We start from the raw sequence: 25401 nt of genomic DNA on the forward strand, positions 1-25401 counted from the left end.
TCATTATAGAAACTAGCACAGCCAGCAGGGAGTGATGGGCTTACTCTCATGTGATGGCTGCAACACCAGGCCTGGTAGAATATTATCTGCTCTGCAACAACAAACTCAGCTCCATGGTGGGGAAAAATACTGAGTCTGCCATATTTATGAAGCCTGATGTCAATTGCAAATGACATCTTCCCTTCCTGTAACATTTCACACATACAAAAGCAAGAAGTGCAAGCAAACATTTTTGCTTTAAAAATATTCTCCCCGAAGCTCAAAAGTTTATTACTCTTTTGTGAGTAATTTTCTAACATGAGGAGATCATTACAGCAATTTTAAAATGTTTCAGAAAGCAACATCCAGTAGGCACTTAGTGTATACCGTGACAAAATTCAAGGTAGTGAGTGGTAAATTTGCAACTGTCTGTGCAAAACAAAATTGCTCAAAAAAAGCAGACAAGCTGTAAATAACCCATGATGAGAAAAACAATTTGTGTTAATGCTACTGTTCATTTTGGCTACTACTGAATTAAAAAAATGTATGTAGAAAAAGGCATCACTTATCTAAATAGCTGAAACAGATCTCTGCTGCTGGCAAGGACCTTCCCAGACATAAAGTGAAACGAACAGAAGAAAGTAAGTGACATCAGATTGACTCAGGAAGTTTCAGTAAATGTGTTTTGGAGGATTATCTTACTTAATATGTCTTTTCTGTGGTACTACATTCATTTAGCAGCTTTTGGTACCAAAGTTTTGACACCAAAAAGACCAGTCTAGTGTCTGTGATGGGCTGGATAGGGATTAAGCACTATGTAGCCAACACATTAAGCACCACCACAGCTGTATCTTTCTCTGGACAAATAGGATGAAGCAACAGAATGGTTCACTTGCACAGCAAACCCCATACTGGATGAACACACACAACTGTGTTGATGTTGATTAACTGCTCTACCTTGCATTTGCAGTGATTCATTTCATCTGAAAGCAGTCTAATAATAGGAGAACTCAGTCTGATCGTCTCTTACACAACAGGACAGTAAATTGGCCAGTAGGAGATGTGGATCTTGCTGTCAGATAATGACAGATACCTATCAGTACAGCAGGCAGTCAATTTCTAATTCAAAACAACCTAAAAATGCACATCCCGGCTATGCTGTTTGCGTGAAGAAACCTGAAACATCTTCAGTGCACCTAGAGTCTAACCAGACAATCTGCAGTAGTATAATACTGCTAAAATTTCCTTTAAATTACTTCTGCCCAACACGCAGTAAACCAAACCAGCAAAAAGGAAGCCTGTAGCCTTACCTGTAAGACTCTCTCTCCCCATCTGCCCCCTTTTGCAATGGAATAAAGTAGTCATTCACAAATCAAATGTGTACATGCTGCTCAAAAGCACTGAAGAAGGACCATCAGGCAGGCTGGGTATCATTTCATTTAGTTCAAACACAACACAAAACTTCAGAAGCCTGTTCTAGTTGTCAATTTTATTCGAAAGGTTCTTCTATACATCATTCTTTATATGTAGAAATAAATATGAAAGACCTATACAAATATGAAAACTTAAAAGAGTACCAATACTGTCCTTCATTTTTATACTCATCTTTCAATACTTAAAGGGACAAAACTGCAAGCATTTAATAAAATAGATTTGACAAAATCCAAATCACAAAGGTCTGTTCATGTATAACAGAAACTTTTACACTGAGTTTTCCTTAACATACACACAACCTCAACACAAAGTATGTTCAGCTGCCTTTGAAAATTTCATTATAATAGAATGATATACACTTTTCTCAAGATGGAAAATAAAGAAAAAAAGTCATACTTATGGTCCAGTGTGGGAGCTTGGCATTATCAACTTAATGACGTTTTGTTAACATAATATTTAAGAAAAATATTTCAAATATTGGGAAAAATTTCAATAAATTTAAAAGAACATGATGTTGCCTTCAAATAATACTCAAGTCATTTAAAAAACTTCAGAATGGGCATTTCATTTTATGTAACATGATTCTTCCCCAAGCTCTAGCAAGTTCAACTCAAAACCACATAAAATGTTTTTGATACAGAGCAACATTGCAAGTGAGCTTTTCACTTTTTATAAGCCATAATTTATACTCTTCCCCATAAAGTGATATTTTTCTAACACAGGGCATCACCCACATGCACTTACATACTCTCATCAATGCACACATTTATAAGAGTATAACTCAAAGTATTTGTTTAAATGCTCATAGGAATGGATACTAAATTGAATATAATTGCTCTTTCAAAAGTTGGGGGGTTGGGTTTTGTTGGGTTTTTGGTTTGTTTTGGGTTTTTTTGGTTTGTTGTTTTTTTTTGTTTTGTTTTGTTTTTAAGAAAAGTTCAAACCCCAACAATACTGAGACCACATGATATACAGAAAACTTATTTTGTCTTTCCTTAAGGAATTTGCCCTCATCCCAAAAGTAAAGAGCTCCCAGATGTTAATTTAAGAACTGTATATTCAACTTGCTGGCAATCAGAGGAAATATTCCAGATATTTCCTATTTGGACAATAAAAGCATAGGCTTTAGTTCAGAAAAAATATAATAATATACTTTACTGTAAGTGCACAGAAGCCACATCCTGCAACTCTTTCCTGTTCATTCAATTGTTTTCGCTTAAGGAAAGTACAGAGGGTTTCCCTCTCAACCCTCAACCCACCTAAATTACTGTGTTTGAAGAGTATGAATATTTAACAGCTTACATACATACTAGATTTAAGGGGTATTTGGGAATGTCTATCCTGTTTTTCAAAAGAACTACCACTTTTAAAAGGACTAATTGTACTTCCTTCCCTCAAAATAAAGCTTTTCAAACTCATGTAACTGAACAGTACTCTAATTTCCACTTCTAAAGTTTAAATGCTTGGCTCATTCTTGCAAAGGAGAATTTGCAGATTCACAGAGAAGTATACAGGACAACTCTCTGCTTAAGGGCAGATATCCAAGATGACTGGGCTTGGAATAGCAACTGTGCTCTAGGGTTCTTGTTTACCACATGGGAGTGGTTTCTGCAACAAACTTCCTTGGTTCACTGGAGGTATCCAACCAATTTTCACTCCTGCGAACTCTTTTGTTTTACCGTGTTAAGCTCAGAAACACTTCTCACCCTAGGCTTTGCAGGCACAGCTAGAAGCTCTGCAGGACACAGAATGTGATGGTTTTCTAGCAGCACAGGAGTAAAATCTAACAGAAGTTTTCATAAATGCTGTATGGCATTAATCTGGCCTGCAAAAGCCAGTTACAGTCACTGAAGACAGTAAGACTCAAGCTCTGCAGCAAGCCTAACATTCAGTTTAAAGAGCTTCCTGGGGGAAGGGAGGGGAAGAGAGAAGACCCTGTGTACACAAAGACTTGCAGTGCTATCTATATAAATAAAAATAAAAATTTTTAAAGGGAAAAAAAAAGAAAAAAGAAAAAAAGAAAACACACTTTCAAGGTAGGAATGTATTTATCAGAAAATAAGCTTTGCCACATTGCAAATGATTTGAAGTTTGGGTTCCTGAGCTTGATACTGGACAGGTGAAGGGCAAGGGAAAGTGTCTCATACATTAAGTTCTGTATCAGTACTCTTAGGACAGTACTTAAAACCTATTATTAAAAGAAATGAATAATTTACTAATAGGAGTCTAAGAATATTATAACTAAGTAGTAGTTTATCAAGAAGACCTTAATCTTCTTTCTTGTGTGTTTGAAATCGTTCCATTAAAGCCCTAAATATATTTCCTGGTATTTTCTGATGTTTTTCTATTAGAGCTTCAAGTGCTGCTTTTGTCTGTAGGGGAAGAGAAAAGATTTTGTCAGATTAATTCATCTTTATATTGCTCATACAGTAACACAATTTCAAGACTCCTTTTCATCCTCTCAAATGTCACAGAACTACTACAAGTTTGAAATACTGTTTTTCCACACTTAAGCAGACAGGACGTGCCTGTAGGATCACTGCTAAGAAACAGACAAAAAACCCCATCTTTTATCTCTGGTAGCTGTGTTCACAAACCCTATTTGTGATGTGCAACAGTGTAATTACAATGGTGCAAATTAATGAAGACATTTAGATCTATAAAGCACGAAAGTGTTTGGGTGCTGCATTGTAACTCAGAAAATTCTGCCTATGCCCAGGTTTGCACCAGTAACAGGCTTCCAGTATGCAAAAGACTTTTGCTTCTACACATGCTGAAAAGCAGCACTGGGAACACCATTGTGTCTCAGCACATTTGGTTTGTTGGAAGTAATTATCCCTGCACCCAAGGCACCTAGAAGAGACAGTCCTGTAAAGCACACTTAGACCATACCTGAATGTGACAGCAGCATTGGCTTTCACTCAAAACCACTGCAGACCAAAATGCTAATAGAAACCATTCTTATTATACAAAAACCCTACAGGGAACATTCAAAAACATCAATATGCAGAAGGAATGGTGAGGGCATGCTGTAACCTTCCTATTCTGCCCAGAAAAGCACTGACTACTGAATTCTTAAGGCTAGTGACAGAACAGGGAATCATTTGCCTTTATAAACACTGTTCAACAAGAGAAAAACTGATTCTTGGTACAAGTTCCCACTGTTTATATGGCATATGTGATAAACTGTTAAGTCCAGGGAGAAGGCTCCTGCTCCTCTCCTCTGTAGATCTGGCTCTAAGTGTCTATAAAGATCTAAAATGTCTGCTAGGTAAAAAAATTTAGCTTAATTGTTTTGACTTATAACGGGAAAATGCATACAGTGCCATAGCCTGAAACATCAGATGCAACTTCAAAAATCACTCTAACTACATTTCTGTGGGATTCACATTCCAGAGGCCTCCTCTAGAAGAATCTGCACTTCAGTCAGAACAAAGTGAGGGTTGGTACAAATGTAAAACACCAAAGCATATTTGGAAAAATATTTAAACACATTCTCTCCTGAGAGCTAACAGGTCTGAACTCCCATCAAACCAAACCCCCAAAAGGAACAATCAGTTTTCCATAACAAGGGCATAAGATAGTGCAGCTAAACACTGTAAGATGGCATTTTACAGAGACCTAATCAAAGGGTAAAAAGGTGACAAGAGACAACTGAACTGACACCTGCATTGTCACGAAGAAAATGCCTGTCTCTCAAGTGAAGTTTTCAGAAAGCTAAAAGTGATCTGGGGAGCTTTCAAAAATGGCTGTTTCAGCCTCCTCCAGCTGACTGCTCCATCACTTAACTGTTTTATGCCTCTGCACTGAGAAATCTAGTAATGATCTCAATGAAAATAAAGACCTGACAATCCTTCTATAAGCCACTTGAATTTGAACTAGAGGAACATTCAAAAGTTAACTTATTGGGTGAAAAGGTGGAGGAAACAGAAATAGAAGCATACAAAGACATAAAACTATTTATCTTAACTTTTTTGTTGTATGGAATGTCAACATTTTGTGAACACAGATTTGCTGTATTTGAAAGGCTTCCTTATTATGCTTTTGAAAAGACAAAAAAACCAGATCACTTTCTCTGGGTAAAGGGAAGGGTCTGCATCAACCCAGAGCAGTCTTATCTGACAGAACTTCCTTCTTAAGTCCCTAAAGCAATTTATTTCTCAAAGTAAATACAGGATGCAGCATTGACTTTAAAAAGCCTAGAACATCTGAAAGCTTCAGTAATACAAAAGATAGCATTTAGGAAGGACATTCAGAGCTAAGCAAGTCCAAAACTTATCATGATTCCACCAACTTCTACAAGGCAGAAATCACTTTACAGGAACATTCCAACTTTTTCTATAAGAACAGCCAATAACTTAAATATATAGAAATGAAAATTTATCTTACCTTTTCAGTTAGTTCCTCAGCAGTTATATTTGGTTCATATGGAATGGGTTCTCCAATAAATGTACGAAGCTTGACTGGAAATCCACCGTACAGAGGAACTATAGGCAATCTAATACGTTCATATAGTGTCCTAAGTATTTCTAAAGTGAAAAAATTTAGGGGGAGAGGGAAAGCAGAAGGAAAAGGGAGGGTGGAGAGGAGAGAAAAAGAGAGAGACTGAGATTATTCTTCTGAAGTTTTTTTCCCAGTGTGTCTTAAAACTGAATCTGGCTTGTCAAGTAACCCAGCCCCTGATCTAGATCAAAAAATGTGTCATCTCAAGTGCTATTCTATCCTTTATTTTCATTTCCTAAAAGCTTTGTTAATGCCAACATCAGATTTGTTTCCACCCTGACTTGGTGTGACATTTCTCCTCCTAAGAGTAGCTGCAAAGAGAAGGAGAAAAATCCAGTATCTGCCTCTCTCGTGAGGAGGGGAATGCTACTCAGTACAGGTTACAGGTTCAGCTAATTTTACAGGCTAGCTGAAGAAACTAGTATTGGAAGACTGTTCTCTTCAGTACAGTTGAGGGCCAGAGGATTAGAAATAGCTTGCCTAAAGGTCAGTCATGCTAAAACAGCAAGTTCCTTTCAGATCACACAGTGGTTGCAATGAAACAATATAAAAAGAGAGGAAAAAACCATCTGTTTCAATCAGCTCCAAGAGGAGATATCATCTTCCCCATATGCCACTTCCACCTAGCACAAATGCACCCAGAACAGATTCCTTGCAGAATGGGTGCTAATATTCTCTCTCTAAATTTGTGACAAGAAATTCCTTTTACATAGCTGTTGGCACAAGAAAATCCCCACTGACCAAGATGCGGAACTTTCCGTACACAATCTGCAAGAAAAAAGAAAATTCTAAAACTACTGAAGCTGGAGTAATAACTCCAGCAATCAACAGAATTCAATTCCTCTAGCACCTCTGCTGTAGTAGAATGAATTATTTTGGCTTCAATTTCTGCTTGTTTGGGAAGGCTCTTCTGAACACAGCAACAATTGCTGTTTATTTTTGTACAAGCTGACAAATGTGTGAATTACTCTGCATGGCTTGGCTTTCTCTGTGCAATATATAGCTTTTAATTAGAGATGGAGAGAAGCAGAACTGCTTTGCCCTACAGTCTGCTGATGAACATGACTATGCCATACTTGAGGCAGAACATGTGCTGTGGAGGAGACTGTTCAGGCCCTTTCTGCTGTAAAGTAAATTGGAGACTATAAAAGAAGGGGGGTTAATACTAGCAGATCAGCAGAGTTGTGAGCATCTAATCACCCCAGAGACAGACCCTTTAGATGTATATCCATCTATTTATATGACGACTGGAAGTCCTGCGGAGATAAAGGAGAGCAGGCAAATGGAAGGTTTTGTAAGGAACCCCAGTTCTAGTGCTGAATAGTAAACCAACTACAGATTAAACATAATCTAAAACATTTGAAGCTGAAGTACAGGCAGAGGTGTAAGCACAGAACCTTAGAAGGATATTTAAAGAAATTATGTGTCAGTTATAAACCACTGTTTGCTCTGCTTCTCAACAGACAGCATTAAATCTAGAGTTGGCCTAGCAAAATAAGCACAGAAAAAAAGTGCTCTAAATCTCTTTGCCTTTTTCCAGGTCCTTTTTCCTTCCTTCTACTGCTTCTGTGAAGGCAGTTATGTGGAGAATAACTTAGATGGGCCAATATCACATCCAATACTGATACTAAATACCTCCAGAAACAAGGCTGTATCAAATCTCAGATTTATATGGGGATTATTTCTACAGAGATAATCTAAACACATATGGAAAAATAAACTACAAAAACAATAGAAAATATCTTACTTATTCCTCCTAATGTCCTAACGCCTTCTCGAACATTTTGTGTAAACATAGGAATGATGGGCTAGGAGGAAAAAAAAATAATTAAGAATTTAATGAAAATAGCACTATCTAAAAAACTTCTACCTCACTCAAACCCAGCAAGCAAACTGATTTCAAAAGTGTTTCTCAGACAAGGACATTTAGAGAGCAAAACAGGTATCCTTAAATTCTTCCATGACCTTCTGCCATGAGGTTTCAAGGTGAAAAACACTAGAAGATATCAGCAAGTCACTGCTTCAGGAAATCCATTTTCTCAAAGTACTCCTGGATTTCAAAATCAATGGAGCATTTGGGCCTTCCCCCCCCCCAGGTCTAGCAATGTTTGCATAGTTGTGACTTAAGCACTTAAACCATTTACCTAAAGTGCAGTTATGCTCAAAGGAAAGAATTCACAGGATTGGGACCCTAAACTTGCCTGATTTGTCTCTGTTCTGCTGAATATATGGCTTCACGCATGGTGTGTCATATTCAGTAAAATCAATGACATGTTTTGGCTGATTAATATTTGTGTTGGTGTTGAATATTTAAAGTTTTTATTGCCATTTCAGAATTTGTAAACGGTTGTCAAGATTGAAGAACCAGGAGGGTGTTGACTCCTACATAAAGTTTTCTAATTTTTAGTATGTACTCACTGTACATAGCATCATCAGAAATACAGAACTCTATGGGATTTTCAACTATTCAGATTCTTTCAAACTTTTTTAAACAAGCCTGGAGATAAATTAGTGAATGAAACTTTTCAAAAGGGTATCATGTTGGCTTTTGGTGCACAGGGGGAAGTCTGTAAAAAATCTAATGCAACTACAGAGTCTAAAAAGAAGTGCAGTTGCTTAAACAGAATGGTAACAAATGAATTTATTCTAGAACCATCTTATTTGGAACATTTCGTGAGGTAGAAAACATTGCATGCACAAAGTTGGTTTATATGACAACTATGCTGGCAAAAAAGCCTGCTGAAATGAGACAACCTCAAGAAGTTGAAGGTCCCAGTTTTTGACAATTTTTTCCAATGTTTTAGACACATTTTCTTCCCATGAGGAGTTATGTGCATGATTAAAGGTGACATAAAGTTCACCTTTAAATCTAAATAAAGATTTTTTTTTCCCCAAGTTTCAGCCTGCCTCAGGCACTATTCCTATTCTGCTGCATCTCTTGAGGGTTTGTTTGGGGAGGGATGAAGCCACAAGATCTTTGTTAGTGCACAAAGTAAACTAAACATACATTCAATAAAATAAATATAACCAGAACAACTACAGTTGAATCCCAAGAATGGCTTTTCATATGCTATTACAATACAATAGCAAAATCTAGCTCTGATGAAAATATCCTTTTTAAACTGTTATTTTCCTCCTGAGAAAAGTGACATACACTTAAAATCGGGTATTAAAGGTATTCTATTTCTGTATAAAATTCAGAGATTTAACTAGTATCTTTGTGACAGTCCCTAAATATAAAACTCTTGGTGTTAAACTTACTTTCAAATTAAGCTATATGCAGACCTACAGACAAAAAGCACACATCTTTCATGTACAAATATAGATTGAAAGGGACTCTGAAAGGATTATTAAAATAGCTGCAATTCAAACATATCATACACCTATGTGCATTCTACAGTTGGTCCCATATGAATCACTATCTGCCTGGTGACCAAGCACTAATCTATATATTAATTAGAACTGAAGTGAAATAGTTCACACTAGTGACCTCTTGCTGCAGCTATATGCCCTAGAAATCCCATAAAAATGCCCATAGAATGCATAGTGCCAGTGAGTCTATACTGTACTGGATCACAGTATACATCAGTGACAGGGAAAACAGAAATATTGATGTATGGCTGCTTCCCAGCTATTCTGGTCAGGGGTTGAGCCATCACAACCCTGACTAGGTATGCAGGAAATGGCACAAGTTTGTAATGTAGAAACTGCCCTGGGCTTCATATCTCATTCTTTTAAACTTTGCATTTCCTGACCACACTATTCTTAGCTGACTCTAAGGCCTTCTTATCGAAAGTGAGAAAAAAAGGTCTTGAAATGTATTTATGAGAGCAAGTTAACCATGTTCATGATACCCAGCAATGTAACGAAAAATCTATGATATCCAAAACAGCTTTCCCTAGAAAAAAAACACTAGTAATTTAGCAGCTTTTCCTTCTTTTTTGCCATACTCACCACTTTTGCATCAATGGCCACCTGAGCAAAGCCCTTCCGATCACCCCAGATAATAGTGTACATTTCATCACTAAAGAGTGCTTCCCGAACACCACCGGGGGCAATGGCCAGCAGCCGGCCCTTCTTCAAAGCACTGACACAGACTTCTTTTGGTCCATGCATAACTCCGAGTACATCAAGTAATATTTTAAAACCTGTAGGGTCAGAAAGTATTCATTTAGAAAATATGAATTTATCCTGCTATCGGGAACCGCTTCCCAACACAGAACACAATAGATAAACTTGTCTAAAAACCTGTAACCCCAAATCGAAGATGTTTCTAGAGGGACTGAAGCAATAAGTTCTGATTTATAAATAGTGGTCTAAAAAGCTAAGGATTTAGGGGTTTCAGTGGCTTTTCGTCACAATAAAAGTCAAGTGCTATCTCACAGTCAGGACTAAACTGGGAAAAAATGGCAAGTATTCTGTGCCATCTTTCATGTGTTCCTTCAAGGCAGTAGTTAAGTCAGGTCCAGTGCCCAAGCCCTGCTTTTTGAATTAAGCACATTCCTAATAAAGTGCAAAAAGAGAATATAACAGCAAACCATCAAGGTTTTTCTTGTTTGTTTTTTTTTTTTTAACTTTGGCAAACCAAGAGCAGCCAGTGCACAAGACGAATGCAGCATTCACTGCATTACAGATCACTGAAGCTCTGTGGTTCAGTCTGTGAGTACCTGGAGAGCATTTCCCACAAAGAGGCATCTAGCAAGCCTGGACTGGATATATTCATCTTAGGGTAAGATTTTTCATTTACTATTTAACTGTAAAGTTACACAAATTCCTCATACCATCTTGAATGTGAAATGCCATACTGACTCTACTCTTCAAGAAGCAGCAGCATTAAAAATTTGCTTTCAAGCATCAGATAGTCTAAATTGATCAGAAATGTGCCTATTGGTCTAATGTGAGAGAATGTAACTAACATGAATGTCTATTTGCAGGAAATAAATCATGTTCCCTTGGTTCAATAAATTTTAAATTTACATAGTATTTATGAGTACTACATATGAAAATGGGAATTTTACATAACTAAGCAGTATGGAAAAGACTACTTCTCTTTCTTGGAATTTCACACAAAGGCAAACAACCTTATCAACAAGGACACAGAACTGATCTAGTCAAGTCTGCCTCTCAGTAACAGATCTTCATTTTTTATCCTCAGGCTAACAAATTAATAGTTAGTACGATGAACACACACACTGAAGAGCCCAAATACAGTTAAGATAACAGAGATGGATCTTCTCTCACAGCCCACATAAAACAAGGGCTTGGGATGGTGAGCATGAAGCAGCATATCATTACTTTATTCTTAACTGCACTCTGATCCCTGTTCTTTGTACCTGGTCTGCAATAGTTACTCTTGATTTATATCTATACACAGTTGGGATCTATCTGTAAACAGAACAGAACAGAACTCAAGTGCTGTGCCTGCCCTGCACACTGCAGGAGACACAAGCATTTCCACAGAATCCTGAAACAGAGTTTTCCTAAAGTAATTTAATTGCTCTCAGGTGCTGTTTGTGGAATCTTAAATAGCTATTTTTCACAAGATTTTACATTCCCAACTAACTAAAGCTTTCTGGAATGTACCTGGTGGTAGGGAGCTGCTTGCCTCTAGGCCCTTCCTATCAGCAAGTTCAGGACAGATACAAAACATTAACGAGAAGGGCTGAGCAGACTCCAAGGAAGCAGAAGCTGTGAAGATAATTTTCCTTTCCACATCAGACATGCTAAGGAAGGGAGGGCAGGTGTGTGCATGTGTGACAGATAAACACCATTTGAGTCTGTCTAGTTCATATGTGAGGGAAAAAAAGAACAGAATAGTGGTGGGGTTTCAGTTATTAACAAAATTTCTCAGCCATATTTCCCACTTTTACTTGTAGTATAAACTTTATCTGCTGAGCCATACCTCATAACCTAGCCAAATCACACATTACTATCAATATCTCTGCTTCAGTGGCAAGTAAGACACCGACACTGTTAGAGCAGCAGAGAGAAAGGAACTAGTTCAGTGGCCCTAGAAGGACAGCCAGGGTACCCTGTGGTAAAGGCAAAGATCATCACTGGGTTGGAAAAACACTGAGGTAGCACCTGGCTGTTGCATGAAATTGACCAAGAATCTGTTTTTCCAGTTTAAACAACAACAACAAAAAAGCTACTCTCAACATTACCTTAAGTAAAGGTTTTCAGTCTCCCAGAGCATGAAGAGATGCTAATTTTTCCAAATACCATAAAGTCCAAACTTAATTTTATTCCACAGCTCAACCTGAACTCTCCCCATTGCTCCAGAACACTCTTCTCCTATTCTCCACAGCACTGTGTCTGCACGGATGCTTAAAAACCCTTTTTAGAGTACCCAGTAATACATTTAACACATCTCTGTAAGTGCACTATATGCATTTCTCTGGCTTAGCACCAGTGAGTGTAACATAGGTGCCTGTCAGCTACCTGATAGAAGGACAGCAACAATGTCATCATTTTTCTATGGCTGATCTTTAGGACCATAAACAGAGAGGAATCATTTAGACAACTGAATAAAACCTTCCACAATTGTAAGTAACCACACATAACTCTCTGCAGAGCATCTAGTCCACAAGACACCTGTTGCAACAGACAAGAAATCACAGCCCCGTTCACCTGTGACATTACAGGAGAGTGATTGTCTTAGATCCCTCAAATAGCAGGCAACCTTTTAAAGAAGGCTCCCATATGACTCTAGGAAGCAAACATGGCCCATAGTATATGAGAGGGTGATGGAGAGCCCTCACTGCACTCTTTGGGAAAAGATGTTCTCTTAAGAAAACCTTAGAGAATCATAGAATCATAGAATCATAGAATTAGCCGGGTTGGAAGGGACCTCAGAGATCATCTAGTCCAACCCTTGACCCACCGGTGCAGTTGCTAGACCATGGCACTGAGTGCCACATCCAGTCTTTTTTTAAATGTCTCCAGGGACGGAGAATCTACCACCTCACCGGGCAGTCCATTCCATAGCCTGATCACCCTCTCCGTGAAGAAATTCTTTCTAATATCTAACCTAAACCTCCCCTGGCACAACTTAAGACTCTGTCCTCTTGTCTTGTTGAAGGTCGTCTGTGAAAAGAGTCCAGCTCCCACCTCGCTACACCCTCCTTTCAGGGAGTTGTAGAGAGTGATGAGGTCTCCCCTGAGCCTCCTCTTCTCCAGGCTGAACAGCCCCAGCTCTCTCAGCCTCTCCTCATAGGGCCTGTGCTCGAGTCCCTTCACCAGCCTGGTTGCCCTCCTTTGGACCTGTTCCAGGACCTCTACATCCTTCTTAAACTGAGGGGCCCAGAACTGGACACAGTACTCGAGGTGTGAAATCACAGTCTTCCTGAGCATCACACAGCTAAGAATCTTAAAGAACCAGAAACCACTGGAATGTTCTTTTTTGTGTGTGTGACTAAAGAAAAATATAAAAAAAATAAGAAGCCACAGGACTATATTTCATATCCTCCTGTCCCAAAACACAAGCAACAAAGGCATACATAATACAGATACAATTAAATAATTTCTTTTTGCATGAAGGCATGAAAGAAAGACGCATCAGGCAATGTTCAATAGGAACCTACAAATATCTATAGGACGTTTCTGATTAGACTGTATTCTCTCCCAGAAGTTATTAAGCTTTCAAAACTAAGCAGCAGGGAAAGGCACGTTTGACTTCTTGCAGGCTCATGCATCCTTTTGGAGGCAAAGCAACAATTTACAAACACAGTCGAGTTAGCTGCAGTTCATCCAGGACAGCAATGCCTAATGCAGAGGATGCAATGAGACTGCATGCAGTTGCCTACTGGCATGGACCTTAGATTCACAGGACATGTCATTTACAGCTATTCAAAGTAGATTCATAAGAATCATAAAAATTCAAAGAATCATAAAAACAGATCATTAAAATCATCCAACCCAAGTACACCTAACAGCCTACAGACTTTTCAAGCCCACCAATTTCTCTTGAGCTGAGCTTAACAACTCTTGTTTAATTAAAAGATCTTCTCAAAAGGCATCAAATTTAATCTGAAGACTTAATTAAGACCTGGTAGTCTTAGTACTAGGATAAAATTATGGCAGTCTTTCCGGTTTGAGTCACAAGAGAAGCAGCATCTATCTGGGTTGCCAGTCATGGATGATTTTGAAACAATCCAGAACATTAACTGGGCTCTCTGGGCTTGTCTTTCTTGAACAGGCTTAATTCATTCACAGAACCAGAGAATTATGTAGGTTGGAAGAGACCTCTTGGAGGTCATCTAATCCAACCTCCCACTCAAAGCGGGTCCAACTAGACCAGGTTGCTCAGAGCCTCACCCAGTGGAGTTTTGAAAGTCTCCAGGGATGGAGATTCCTAACTTGTCTAGGCAATCTGTTCAGGTGTCTGATCACCCTCATTGTAAAATACCTTTCCACACATCTAATCAAAATTTCCTGTGTTGCAACTTGTCTCTGTTACTTCTTATTCTGTCACTGTGCAAATCAGAGGAGTCTGACTCCCTCTTCTCTGCACCCTCCTGTTAGGATGCTGAGGACAGCAATATCTTCCCCCACCCATATCTGGTACAGACCAAACAAATCCAGTTCTCTCCTCACTCATCCTGTGCTCCAGCCCACCCATCACACATTGAACATGCTCGAGTGTCTCAATATCTGTCTGGCACTGAGGAGTCCAAAAATGAACACCATATTGCAAGACATGCTTGCACAGGTGCCAAGTCAAAGGAAAAAAACTCTTCACTCAGCCTACTGGCTTCACTCATGCTAAAAAAAAGCTCAGTGTGCAGTTTATCTTCTTTGCTGCAAGGTCACACTACTGACTCATGTTCCACTCATTGTCCACTAGAATGCCAAAGTACTTTCCTGCAAAGCCACCTTCTACCCAGGGTACTGTCACATGGGATTGCTCCATCCCAGATGCACAACTTCACATTTGCTTTTGCTAAACTTTGTTGAGTTTCTGCCAGCTCATTTCTGTGAAGGTACTCAGGATCAGCCCTAAGCCCCAGTGCATTGACTGCTCTCCCAGTTTGGTATCATCAGTGACCTTCCTGAAAGCATGGCCCGATCCTTCATCCAGGTGTGCAATAGAAACACTAAGCAGCACTTGTCCAGTATAAATCCCTGAGGAATGCCTGCAGAAACCAGCTGCTAGCTAGATGTTATACTGCTGAACTCAATTCTCTGAGACCAGCCATTGAGCCAGATGGCTCTGCAATGCTCCTAAAAGACATTTGGGGAACTCAGAAGTATACTCAAAACCTTATTTTAAAGCAGAAATGGAGAAAAACAAAACAATCCCCCATTTGATAAACAGCTGTCCATAAGTATTAATAGCTATAATATGGAGCAAAATATAAATTACAAAACAAGCTACATTAGTCAGCTGTATGCTAAAGATTTGACAATCAACTGACAAATTTCAGTCTGCTGGCAAAGGTGGTTATAGAGGCAGTCATCCTGTTATTAGTATGAAGAAGTTCAGTTTTCAGGGATTAAAGCTGAAATAAAGCCATACTGGCAAAAGGACAGGTTTTTTTATACAAGTTGTTTCCACTGAAAGCATCTGAACACTCCTGTAAATTCACAAAATTAATTACAAGGCTTTTAGTCACAAACTGAATGTGAAAAAAGAACTAGGTTCTTTTGTATTTCACACACACAAAAAACAAACCTCCCACATAATTAATTTCACCAATGAACAGTGTTTTTATTAGGCTGTCCAGCCTAAATCTTGCCCAAAATATATTCATCATTTCCTTCATGCTTCGTCTAACGTTTCATGCAAAGTTGTTAAGACATTTCTACAGCTTTCCTCAAAAAAATCTTCTAACAGTCTTCTTGGGCACAGGGTCCACTGCCTGATATACTCAATGACAATATATTGTCTCCCCAGACTAATAAGACTAATATTGTCAACATCAACAGCATTACTTCCAAAGAGTTTGTTTCTAATCAGGTTACACCACGCACTCCACCTATAGCTGCCTATATTTATTAAAAAAAAAATAATAAAAAAAAAAAGCATCTTATTGAAGTCTTTGCTATTGATTAATACAGAGGTAGCTGTTTCTCCTGCGATCTCTTTGTTTCTAAACACTCAAGAGTCATTGGAAGGTGTCCCCCAGCCAGGAGTATGACCTATTCTTGCAAAGGCCAGTCTCAAATTCATTCCTGTTCCTGAAGAACATGTTAGAGACAGCTGTACTCCAATACTTTTACTAACTTTGTCTGAATGTCTGTTCTGAGAGGTGAGTGTAATTTTTATTAATTACACAACTAAAAATATTATTAATGGAAAAAAATAATTAAGTTCTCACACTGATTGTTTATAATGAAGCATGTTACCTGGCAATCTGAAGACGAAATGATCAGCTACTACATGGCAGTATCTCTTATTTCGTATAAGAAGCCTCGCTGTGAAATAGACATAGTCAGCAGGAGTAGCTCCATGATAAAACACAATAAGCCCTGGTCCTTCAGGAATGTTTTTTGTACCATGAAGCTCATAACCTGTTAGGAGTTAAAGGCATAAGAGATGTCAAAGCCTGCTACAGTTCTATCCCAAAGAAACTAACTTGCCACAAGTAGGAAAAATTATAGTGATAGCTATTGACAAGTGACAAGAGCAAAACGTCAAAAGGCAACTTGCAGCATTTACTAAGTTGCTTTCATGGGAAAAATAAGTTTCAGTTAAAACAGCATAGCCACGTTAAAAGAAAGAACAACAAAATCCCTGAAAACAAAACACCCAGTCTCATTGTCTTGAACAATGGAATTTTTCCTTATTTTTTCAGTTCACTGTCTTCAAGGCTGCAGAGTCCTCTGAATCAATTATTCAAGAGAAATCACTGTAAGGTTTGGAGTGGTGAAACAACTATTCCTAGGTATTATTTACCTTTCAAAGCTCATTGTCACCAGTAACTGTTTAAATAGATTTGACATAACAACATCCATTTACATGTCTCCGTTTACTCCAGGGTATGAAGCTTATCTTTGTTATTTCTCTCACAGTTGCACTTGCTCCATTTTTCCATCTCTACATACTAAAACCTTTTTATAGCTTTGTATGATTAACTGAAATGTACTTAAACACACACAAGTTTCTTACTGAGCTTTCTTTCTTCTGAATTAAGTCAACAGTTCAGAATATATTCAGTTAACACAAAACATCGAAATGCATCATATAGAAAGTATTCAGGTGACACTGTCACAGTATGTTGTTTGCAGGTATTTTTTTTAAATAAATAAACAAAAAAAAAACCCAACCAACCAAAAAAAAAAAAAACAAAAAAACAAAGAGGGGAAAAAAAACCCTTCTGAAGCTAATCATGCCTGCAATTCCCATACCATTGTTGGTTTTTTTATTTATTTTTTATTCTGAAGGCATTCTTAGCTCTTCTCCCTCTAATCTACTTTCTATACCTATGGAGCTGCACTACATTACAAAAGTATCATCTGTACCATCCCAAGTGACCACTAACTGTGCTCTGTCCCAGCCAACCAGAACAGGAATGATACCTACATCTAGCATCTGCATTATATATATAAAGTAAAAGATGTCCCACACCAATTCTGGGGTTTGGACATTTTGGTTGTAGGGTTTGGGTTTTTTTCTTATGCTCTGAGATTTCAGAATGAAAAGTGCTGCCTATGATATATTGATTAATCAAGTGGGAGAAAAAAAAATCACAAAACATTTCATTCTTTATCAAAAAAAGTATATAGAGAACATGAAAGCAGCTGGCAGGGCAGAAAAATTCACAACTGACAGTGAGGGACTGGATAAGAATCTTTTCTTCACCAAAAAAAATTCAGACCTTGAAAAAAGAAAAAGTTACTAAGGATAAAAAGAGCTAAGGCCTTAAAAAATCATTTTCTTATGAAAAAAAGTAAATAGCTCTTTATTGTGAAACGAGCATTTTAAGCTCTTTGATGTAGCTGTTGATTTTGATCTGGTGCACTTTCCTAGATTTGAAAGTTACATCTTACTCTTACAAAGCCTATCTGATACAGCCGCTGCACCATCTGGTAATCAATGCCTTGAAAACCCACTTCCCTTTGACTAGAGAACAAATAGAGATGATTTTCAAGAAGGATTTGTTCTTTATGTAAATTGCTCTAAAACATCTCTTTCTCCTTTAGCTGTATCTAGACTGAATGGTTCTGAAAGAAGCTTATGATTTCCTTAGAAAGAAAAGCCAAATCATTTATTGAGTCAGTCTTTATAAAAAAAATAATAGTAGAAGGACAAGGAACAGAGCCTTTAGTTTTGACATCCAAGGAGAGAAAGCAGTTGTCAAAAATACATGGAAAGAAAATTAAAAAGTATAGTTCTATAACAGTTTTGGATTTCAAAGTCAATTTGAAGTATCTCAAAGTGAATTGGCACTAAGTGCTCCCTTTTAGCCATCATTTGGCATTATATGTAAAAGACTGGTTAAGCGTAATTAAATTATACCAACATGTTCTGACATACTGGCTATTAGACAACTGGCACTAACTTCCAGTGTTCATATCACTGAAATAATACAGTTAATTTACCTAATTTTTATCATAGAAATCACTTCAATGTGTGTACATTCAGCTGGGTGAAAGATGTCATTTTGTAGCAGGGAAGGCATAGATGCATAAGTCAAAATAATTTACATCCAAAAAAGTCTCAGTGCATTCTGCCGAGCACCACTAGCAGTCATTGATAAAATGGAAGAAAAACTTGGCCTGAATTTTACATTTCATGCAAGAGCTGCAACAGTCAGATATGTATCAATAATCCTGAAAGGTAAACCAGGAATAAGAGCTTCAGGAGTTTTTACAGAAAAGCCACATCTCACTTACCATGCCATATTCTTCCATGTCCATCCCATAGGGTAGCCAACATTAGTTTTGCACCATCCCAAAAATCATTGGAATAAGCTTCCTTCAGTTCATTCTTCCTTTTATAAATATGAAGAAAGAGAATGGAACTGTAGAAGAGGATGACGAGAACTCCCGGAAGTAGGAAAACTACTGCAAGTGGAAAAAGCACCCATAAAAGGTAGACTGCATAACTCAGATAATCTTCAATATGCTCCACGCCAGTCCATTCTCCCAGAATATGAGTCAGGCAGGTTAAGTAGGACATAGGTATCGGTCCTGCAGTACAGGATTCATTTCCACCTATCATCTCCTGTTTAATTAAAATAAAATTTTAAAAAACAAAGGCAGGTGAATATGTCCTCAAAAAGAGATAGCCTGCCTATACAGTTTGAACATACACACTAAAAAAAAAAACAACCCAACCCCTCCAATGCATTTTATTCAAATACCATTTACCTCACATCCCAGCTGCACTTACTAGAAACATAATGGTTTATACAGCAAAATTTTAATTGTTTTTTGTTAGTCTTTTGTGTGTGTGTGTGTGTGTGTGTGGTAGAAATGCTGACAGCTGAGAAAGAGTATTATTGCTTAATCTTAGGCTAAGATTTTATCTCATTAAAAACTGTTCAGCTTGAGTAGATCTAGAACATTTCTACTGTTCCAACACCAAGGTATACTGTATTTTTGATGTTCAGAAAGCCACTTTGGCTATGCTAATTTATTTGCTACACAGTACACTCAAAACTTTCTCCTAAGCATGTACTACAGCAGGAAATAGCACAATCTTAAATCCAGTGCTATAAAAAACACCTGAACACTTCCACTAACCACAAGCATATGATGACTCAGGGAGAAGACGCAAATAAGCAAGTTTCATTCCTGTAGAGACCTTGAACTGTACCTAGAAATTCACAGATAGTTAAATGCCAACTCCCAGAGCAGAATACAGAGAGACAGGAGAAAGAATGAGAAAAAAACTATCACAGCAAACCTTCTAAAAAGTTTTAAATGTTATAGCTTTACTGTGTCTATGTGTAAGAATCTCTCCAAAGTTCCTAAAAAGTTTTAGGGCTAGACAGCTCTGGGCTGATATTTCAGGCTTTCTATAAATCTGGAGCAACATTTTTTTCTTAGCTGTGTAAATTTCAGGGGGAAAAGTTGCTATTCACTTCACCTTACAAACATGAGACAATAACATAAACGGTACCTTGTGGGAAAAAAATTCTTGTCATCTAGAAAAGCTTTGGTCAATGATTTAGAGTAACTGTTAGTCAGGACCAAGAAGAAAAACATTTTGCAAGTATAAAGTAGGCCTGTAGAGGAAGACAGGTAAATCAATAATATCTGAAAGAACATAAGCTTGGGGTTCTTGCATTTTGATTCTTTATTAAAATGTAACTTTCAGCACGTATGATTGGAGCATTCCTACGCCTAGTTAAGACATATGTCTACCACTCCTTTACTCGTTTTGTTTTTTCAAGCAACAAGTGACTGAAATGTGGATTATAATTTTGCCAACAGTACTGGAACCCCAATGACAACAAAAGGTAGACAGCACATTAGTTTTGCTCCACCGTTGCTATGAGATAGTGAAACGTGTACTAGAGCAGATCTCACATATTTTCTGGCCTCAGTTTTTCCTCCTGTTCTGACAGAGCAAGGATGTTCCTTTTGGTTCAGTTCTGAAACTGGCCTCTACCCACATTGCTCAAGATAAGTCCTATTAATGAGAAGAAAGCTGACATTGTGACAAGGAGTTTGCAGCCATGATCCATACCTTTTCCACTAATTCAGGCTTACAACATTTTGCTCCTCGGCATGTCCTCGAGGACAAATCATCTGCTTGTCACAGTATCTTCAGCAATATATAAGCACCTGGCATTAGTGGCATGGACTTCATTGATTTACTGATTTAATGCATGTCAGTTAGGGGGAAAGGACAGAAGAGAGTGAGGGTATGGGAGAGCAAGAGAAAGCTCTTTCTCATTCCGGTTGCCAGAGCTGAACTACAGAACCTGTCAGGCAGCAAACACCCACAGCAAGTACAAGAAACACAACTTGTGAGACCAAGCAGGATTTAGGAGTAGCATTCAACACTACAATATTTATCAGATTGTTATGCCTGGACTTCTCCAGTGGTCCCACCTGCTAGCTAGAGAACAATATGGAGCATGGGTTACGGCACAGAAACATTTTTCAGAACTCAGAGGGCGATTGTATAACTTGGATCTTTAAGTTATACTCTCCCACCTGTTAATTTTTAATTGTTTATGGCTTTCTCCAAACACAAAATACTCATCAAGTAAAGGTAAAGTCCTGTTCACACATGTCAGCCTTGCAAAATATTACTTGTCCTTTTGCCTGCAACGTCAGTTGCAATACCTCAAATGCAATCATCACTGTTTTATATGTTTACTTGCACATCTGTGCACTAACCTCCAATAGAAATTAAAATCTGACATCTTCCTTGCTGTCAGCCACTGAGGTAATGTGTAAAGTACTGGCCTCTCCTAGGGACAGTAAACTCTCCTTGAACAGTGTTGTTTCCTCATTTTGAAAAGTATCATGGAGTAACTTATGTCAGAAAGACTCATTGGACAACACTTGTCCAAGCTCCCGCTAACTGTAGCTTTAGATCAGGTTGCTCAGGGCCACGCTCAGTCCAGTTAGTAGTATCTCCATAAACAGAGACCCCACTGCTTCTCTGGGCAATGCCTGACCACCTTTTGTGGTGAATATGTTTTTCCTTATTGTGCTCAGAATTCCCCTTACTGCTATTTGTGCATGTTGCCTCCTGTCCTTTTGCTGAGAAGAGCGTTAACTTCCCCCTTGCTGTAACCACTCATTAAGAGCAGTGGTAAAACCCCCTTTAAGCCCTCATGTCTTCTAGCTAAACACACTCAGCTTCTCCACAGACACAAGATGATCCAGACACCCAGCAATGACATAGCCTTTATCTGCATCCCTTCCAGTTTGTCAGCATCTTTCTTGTATTGTGGGGCTCTAAACTGGACTTGTGGTCTCAAAAGAGGGCAATGAATATTTCCTCAGTCTAACAGCTATGGCCTTGCTACCATAGACCAAAATGCAGATGGCTATCCTCACTCATTATTTGATTTACCATCCACCTGAAAAAGACTTTTATCTCCTATAATCCCACTCCCCTCCTAACAAGTCCAGCATTTTTTCTGATCACCCACGGTACATCCACAAAAACACTCCACATTCAGTCCCAAGTGTCATGTATGTTACTACCACACTGAGCATCCTACAAAGCAGTGTAGAACAGAAGACTGATTCTGTTTTCATGCTCAAAAAAAGCACAGGATGCTCCACACTGAATAAAGGTCCAACATAATTCATACATGCTACTAACAAACAACATCATTTTGATCTCTTCCAGCTTCACAGCTGTCTACTTTAGGACTCCCCAGTGCACTTAAAATTACAAGACAAAGCACATTGTCTTCTAGAAACACCAGCAAAGTCACTCTGATTAGGACCTTTTCAAAGCAAAGTGAGACTGTCTTTCCTCATCAATTTTTCTGACATCTGTCACTATCCACATCTAAAAACTACAAGGAGGTGCAGTACTACCAACTCAACTGGCAGGCAAAATCCCCCTGCAACACAAGCATATCCTTAAAGAACTTCTTATTTTAAGTGACATCACCAACACATTTCCTGCTGCGCAGTTCAAACTAAATGTTTTTAAGTTCTAATTTCCAAATTCAGCAGCTTAGATACATTTCCACTAGATGAAAAAGATACAGTTTCTTTTGACTAATGATAGGGCACACTGACTTATTTATGCTTAGGGCTTTCCACTGGTGAAGTGGAAACAAGAGTAACATACAAATCCTTTCACTGACTCCTAGCATGTGACCCAGAGGAGTCCTTACCTAAACTATAGCAGCGCTCTTCAGATGTAGTCTGCAGACCCTGGGTTAACTGAAACCCCACTGATCGCGCTAGAAAAAGCAACATACACTACTGTAAACCGCATGTATAGGAAACACGTGAGTGGAACCCCTGGAGAATATTCCAGGAATTCCCAACGAGAAAGATACTGCAAAGCAACAACAGAAACGCACTGCTCTGAACTCCATCGCTCAGCTACGAAGATTATTTCTACCAGAATTCGCCGTGCCACCACAGACACACAAAAAAAAAACCCAAAACCCAGAAGACTGATAATCCCGCTCACGGCAAGGGGAGAGACCCTGGCAGTCAGAGGGCGTTTCTGTCCCTGTTTGGAGACAACCACCGTCCCGCTGCCGGCTCCCTTCTCAGCATGGCAGTGACTCCTTCTGAAGCAGGGGGCTGAGGGGGGGTTTGCTGTCAGAGTCTCTGGTTCCTGACAGGACACAGCCCCGGCCCGGCTGACCCCCGCCTCGCCCCGCCCCGTAGTCCCCGTCCTGACGACGGCCCGAGCGAGGCCGCAGGCTCGGTGGCGACCCAGCCAAGCCACCTCTCGCCCGGGGACACGGGAGTCGCAGCGGGCGCCCAGAGGCCCGAAGATGGGCCCAGAGGCCAGACGGGGCCCCGCCGCCCGCCCGGCAGCGCCCGCTCACCTTCCCCTGGCGGCGGCGGCTCCGGCTCCAGCCCCGCGTCCCTGCCGGGGCCTGGTTTTACTTCTCCGCCCGCCGCCCCCGCGGAGGCCGGGTGCCCGCGGGGCGGCCAGGCTAGGGCGGTTCCCCGCGGCGGGGCAGAGGCGGAGGAGGGAGGGCACCGTGCCGCCGGCAGGTGGGAGAGAAGAAGGAGGAGGAGGCGGCGGAGGAGGGAAGGAAGGCAGCGGCAGAGGGGAAAAGGGGGAACTCCGCGCTGCCGGGACTGAGGGAGGCACCCGGACGGCGTCCGGAACGCACCGCTTCCGGTGGAGGATGAGCGGCTCCGGCAGGGGAAGTGCGCTCCCCGCCGGCGGGAGGGGAAAAAGAAAGGGAAAAAGGGGGGAAAAAAAGGGAAAAGAAGAAGAGGAAAAAGGGAAGAAGGGCAAGGAAGGGAAGAGGGTAGAGGAAAGGAAAAAGAGAGGAAATGAAATGAAATGAAATGAAAAGGAAAGGAAAGGAAAAGGAAAAGGAAAAGGAAAAGGAAAAGGGAGAGGAGAGGAGAGGAGAGGAGAGGAGAGGAGAGGAGAGGAGAGGAGAGGAGAGGAGAGGAGAGGAGAGGAGAGGAGAGGAGAGGAGAGGAGAGGAGAGGAGAGGAGAGGAGAGGAGAGGAGAGGAGAGGAGAGGAGAGGAGAGGAGAGGAGAGGAGAGGAGAGGAAAGGAAAGGAAAGGAAAGGAAAGGAAAGGAAAGGAAAGGAAAAGGGAAAGGAGAGGAAAGGAAAGGGTTAGGGTAGGAAGGAAAGGAAAGGGTTAGGGTAGGAAGGAAAGGAAAGGAAAGGAAAGGAAAGGAAAGGAAAGGAAAGGAAAGGAAAGGAAAGGAAAGGAAAGGAAAAAGGGAAGGGAAAAGGAAAGGAAGGGAAAAAGGGAAGGAAGAAGCGCAGCCCTTGCACTGCCCTGCAGGGCTGTGGTTGGGGGTGTGGGTCCAGGGTGTGTGCCTGCTGTGTGGAATCTGGAGAGATGTAAAAGAAGAAAAAAAAAATCTTAAAAAGGGATCTGAGGAAGAAGTGAACGTGGCAGGGACAGCGGGTGATGGAGTTGTGCTGCCCTGAGCTGCGGCATCACGGCTGAGCCAGCAGTGTGCCCAGGTGGCCAAAAAGGCCAACAGCATCCTGGCTTCTACCAGGAACAGTGTGGCCAGCAGGAAAAGGGGAAATGATCCCTCCGTGCTCAGCGCTGGCGAGGGGGCACCTCGAGTGCTGTGTTCAGTGCTGTGCCCCTCACTACATGAAGGATATTGAGGTGCTGGAGAGAGTTCAGAGAAGGGCAAGAAAGGTGGTGAAGGGGCTGGAGAACAAATCCTATGAGAGACATCTGATGGAACTGGGGGTTTAGTCTGGAGAAAGGAGGCTAAAGGAAAACCTTATCACTCCACATGCAAAGAGGTCCTAGAGAGGTGGGGATTGGTCTCTTCTCCCCAGTAATAAGCAACAGGAGAAGAGGAAATGACCTCAAGTTGTGCCAGGGAAGGTTTAGACCGGATACTAAAAGGAACTGCTTCACCGAAAGGGTTGTCAGGCAGTGGAACAGGGTGCCCAGGGAAGTGCAAGTGTCATCATCCCTAGAGATACTGATATCTAGGTGTGGATTTTGGGGATATGGTTTAGTGGTGCACTTGGCAGTGCTAGTGGTTGGACTTGGTCTTAAAGGGCTTTTCCAACCAAATCCTTTTATGATTCCACAGTAACTTTCAGGAGGGAACAGTTTAGCCACAGCTGGCTGCAGGTGCTTCCAGGTTTGCCAGTCATACTTTCCTGACTGGCTGTATTGTTCAGTAGGCAAACTATACCCCAAAGAGCATAGAGGAAAAATGCTGCTTACCTTTTGAGGCAGGCCCAGGTCATTTGCATTTTGTGCTTTTCATTTCTTTTTCGTCATATGACAGAGAGGCTAAAAAATATGTGTAGTTAGGGAGTGATCTGATCTGTAATTACAATGCTATTTGTATGGAAAGAAATGCTAATTTCTGTAATACTTTCTATAATACAGCTCTAGAAAGAGTAAAAATTTAGATGGGACC

The 25401-nt window shown here is 40.0% G+C and overlaps 1 protein-coding gene across 5 annotated transcripts; it reads right to left on the bottom strand.

Annotated features, from left to right (window-relative positions):
- Positions 1–1450: 1450 nt before the first annotated feature.
- Positions 1451–23645, bottom strand: LOC139793209 (DGAT1/2-independent enzyme synthesizing storage lipids-like). Of its 5 annotated transcripts, XM_071737563.1 has the most exons (8): positions 23352–23645; positions 20395–20497; positions 18754–19084; positions 16264–16428; positions 9871–10064; positions 7664–7724; positions 5803–5942; positions 1451–3785 (listed from the first exon to the last, which is right to left on the bottom strand). In XM_071737563.1, exons 3-8 carry the CDS (start codon positions 19079–19081, stop codon positions 3681–3683), a joined length of 993 nt encoding a protein of 330 aa, XP_071593664.1. In that variant the 5' UTR covers positions 19082–19084; positions 20395–20497; positions 23352–23645; the 3' UTR covers positions 1451–3680. The 5 variants fall into 5 exon arrangements, with proteins under 5 accessions (XP_071593664.1, XP_071593662.1, XP_071593667.1 ...); XM_071737561.1 differs by lacking the exon at positions 20395–20497; XM_071737566.1 differs by lacking the exons at positions 20395–20497; positions 23352–23645 and adding an exon at positions 22940–22957 and having other exon boundaries at positions 18754–19081.
- Between the last annotated feature and the right edge of the window lie 1756 nt (positions 23646–25401).

This window comes from Heliangelus exortis, chromosome 2 (genome assembly GCF_036169615.1).
Source record: "Heliangelus exortis chromosome 2, bHelExo1.hap1, whole genome shotgun sequence".
In the NCBI taxonomy this organism is placed as follows: Eukaryota; Metazoa; Chordata; class Aves; order Apodiformes; family Trochilidae; genus Heliangelus; species Heliangelus exortis.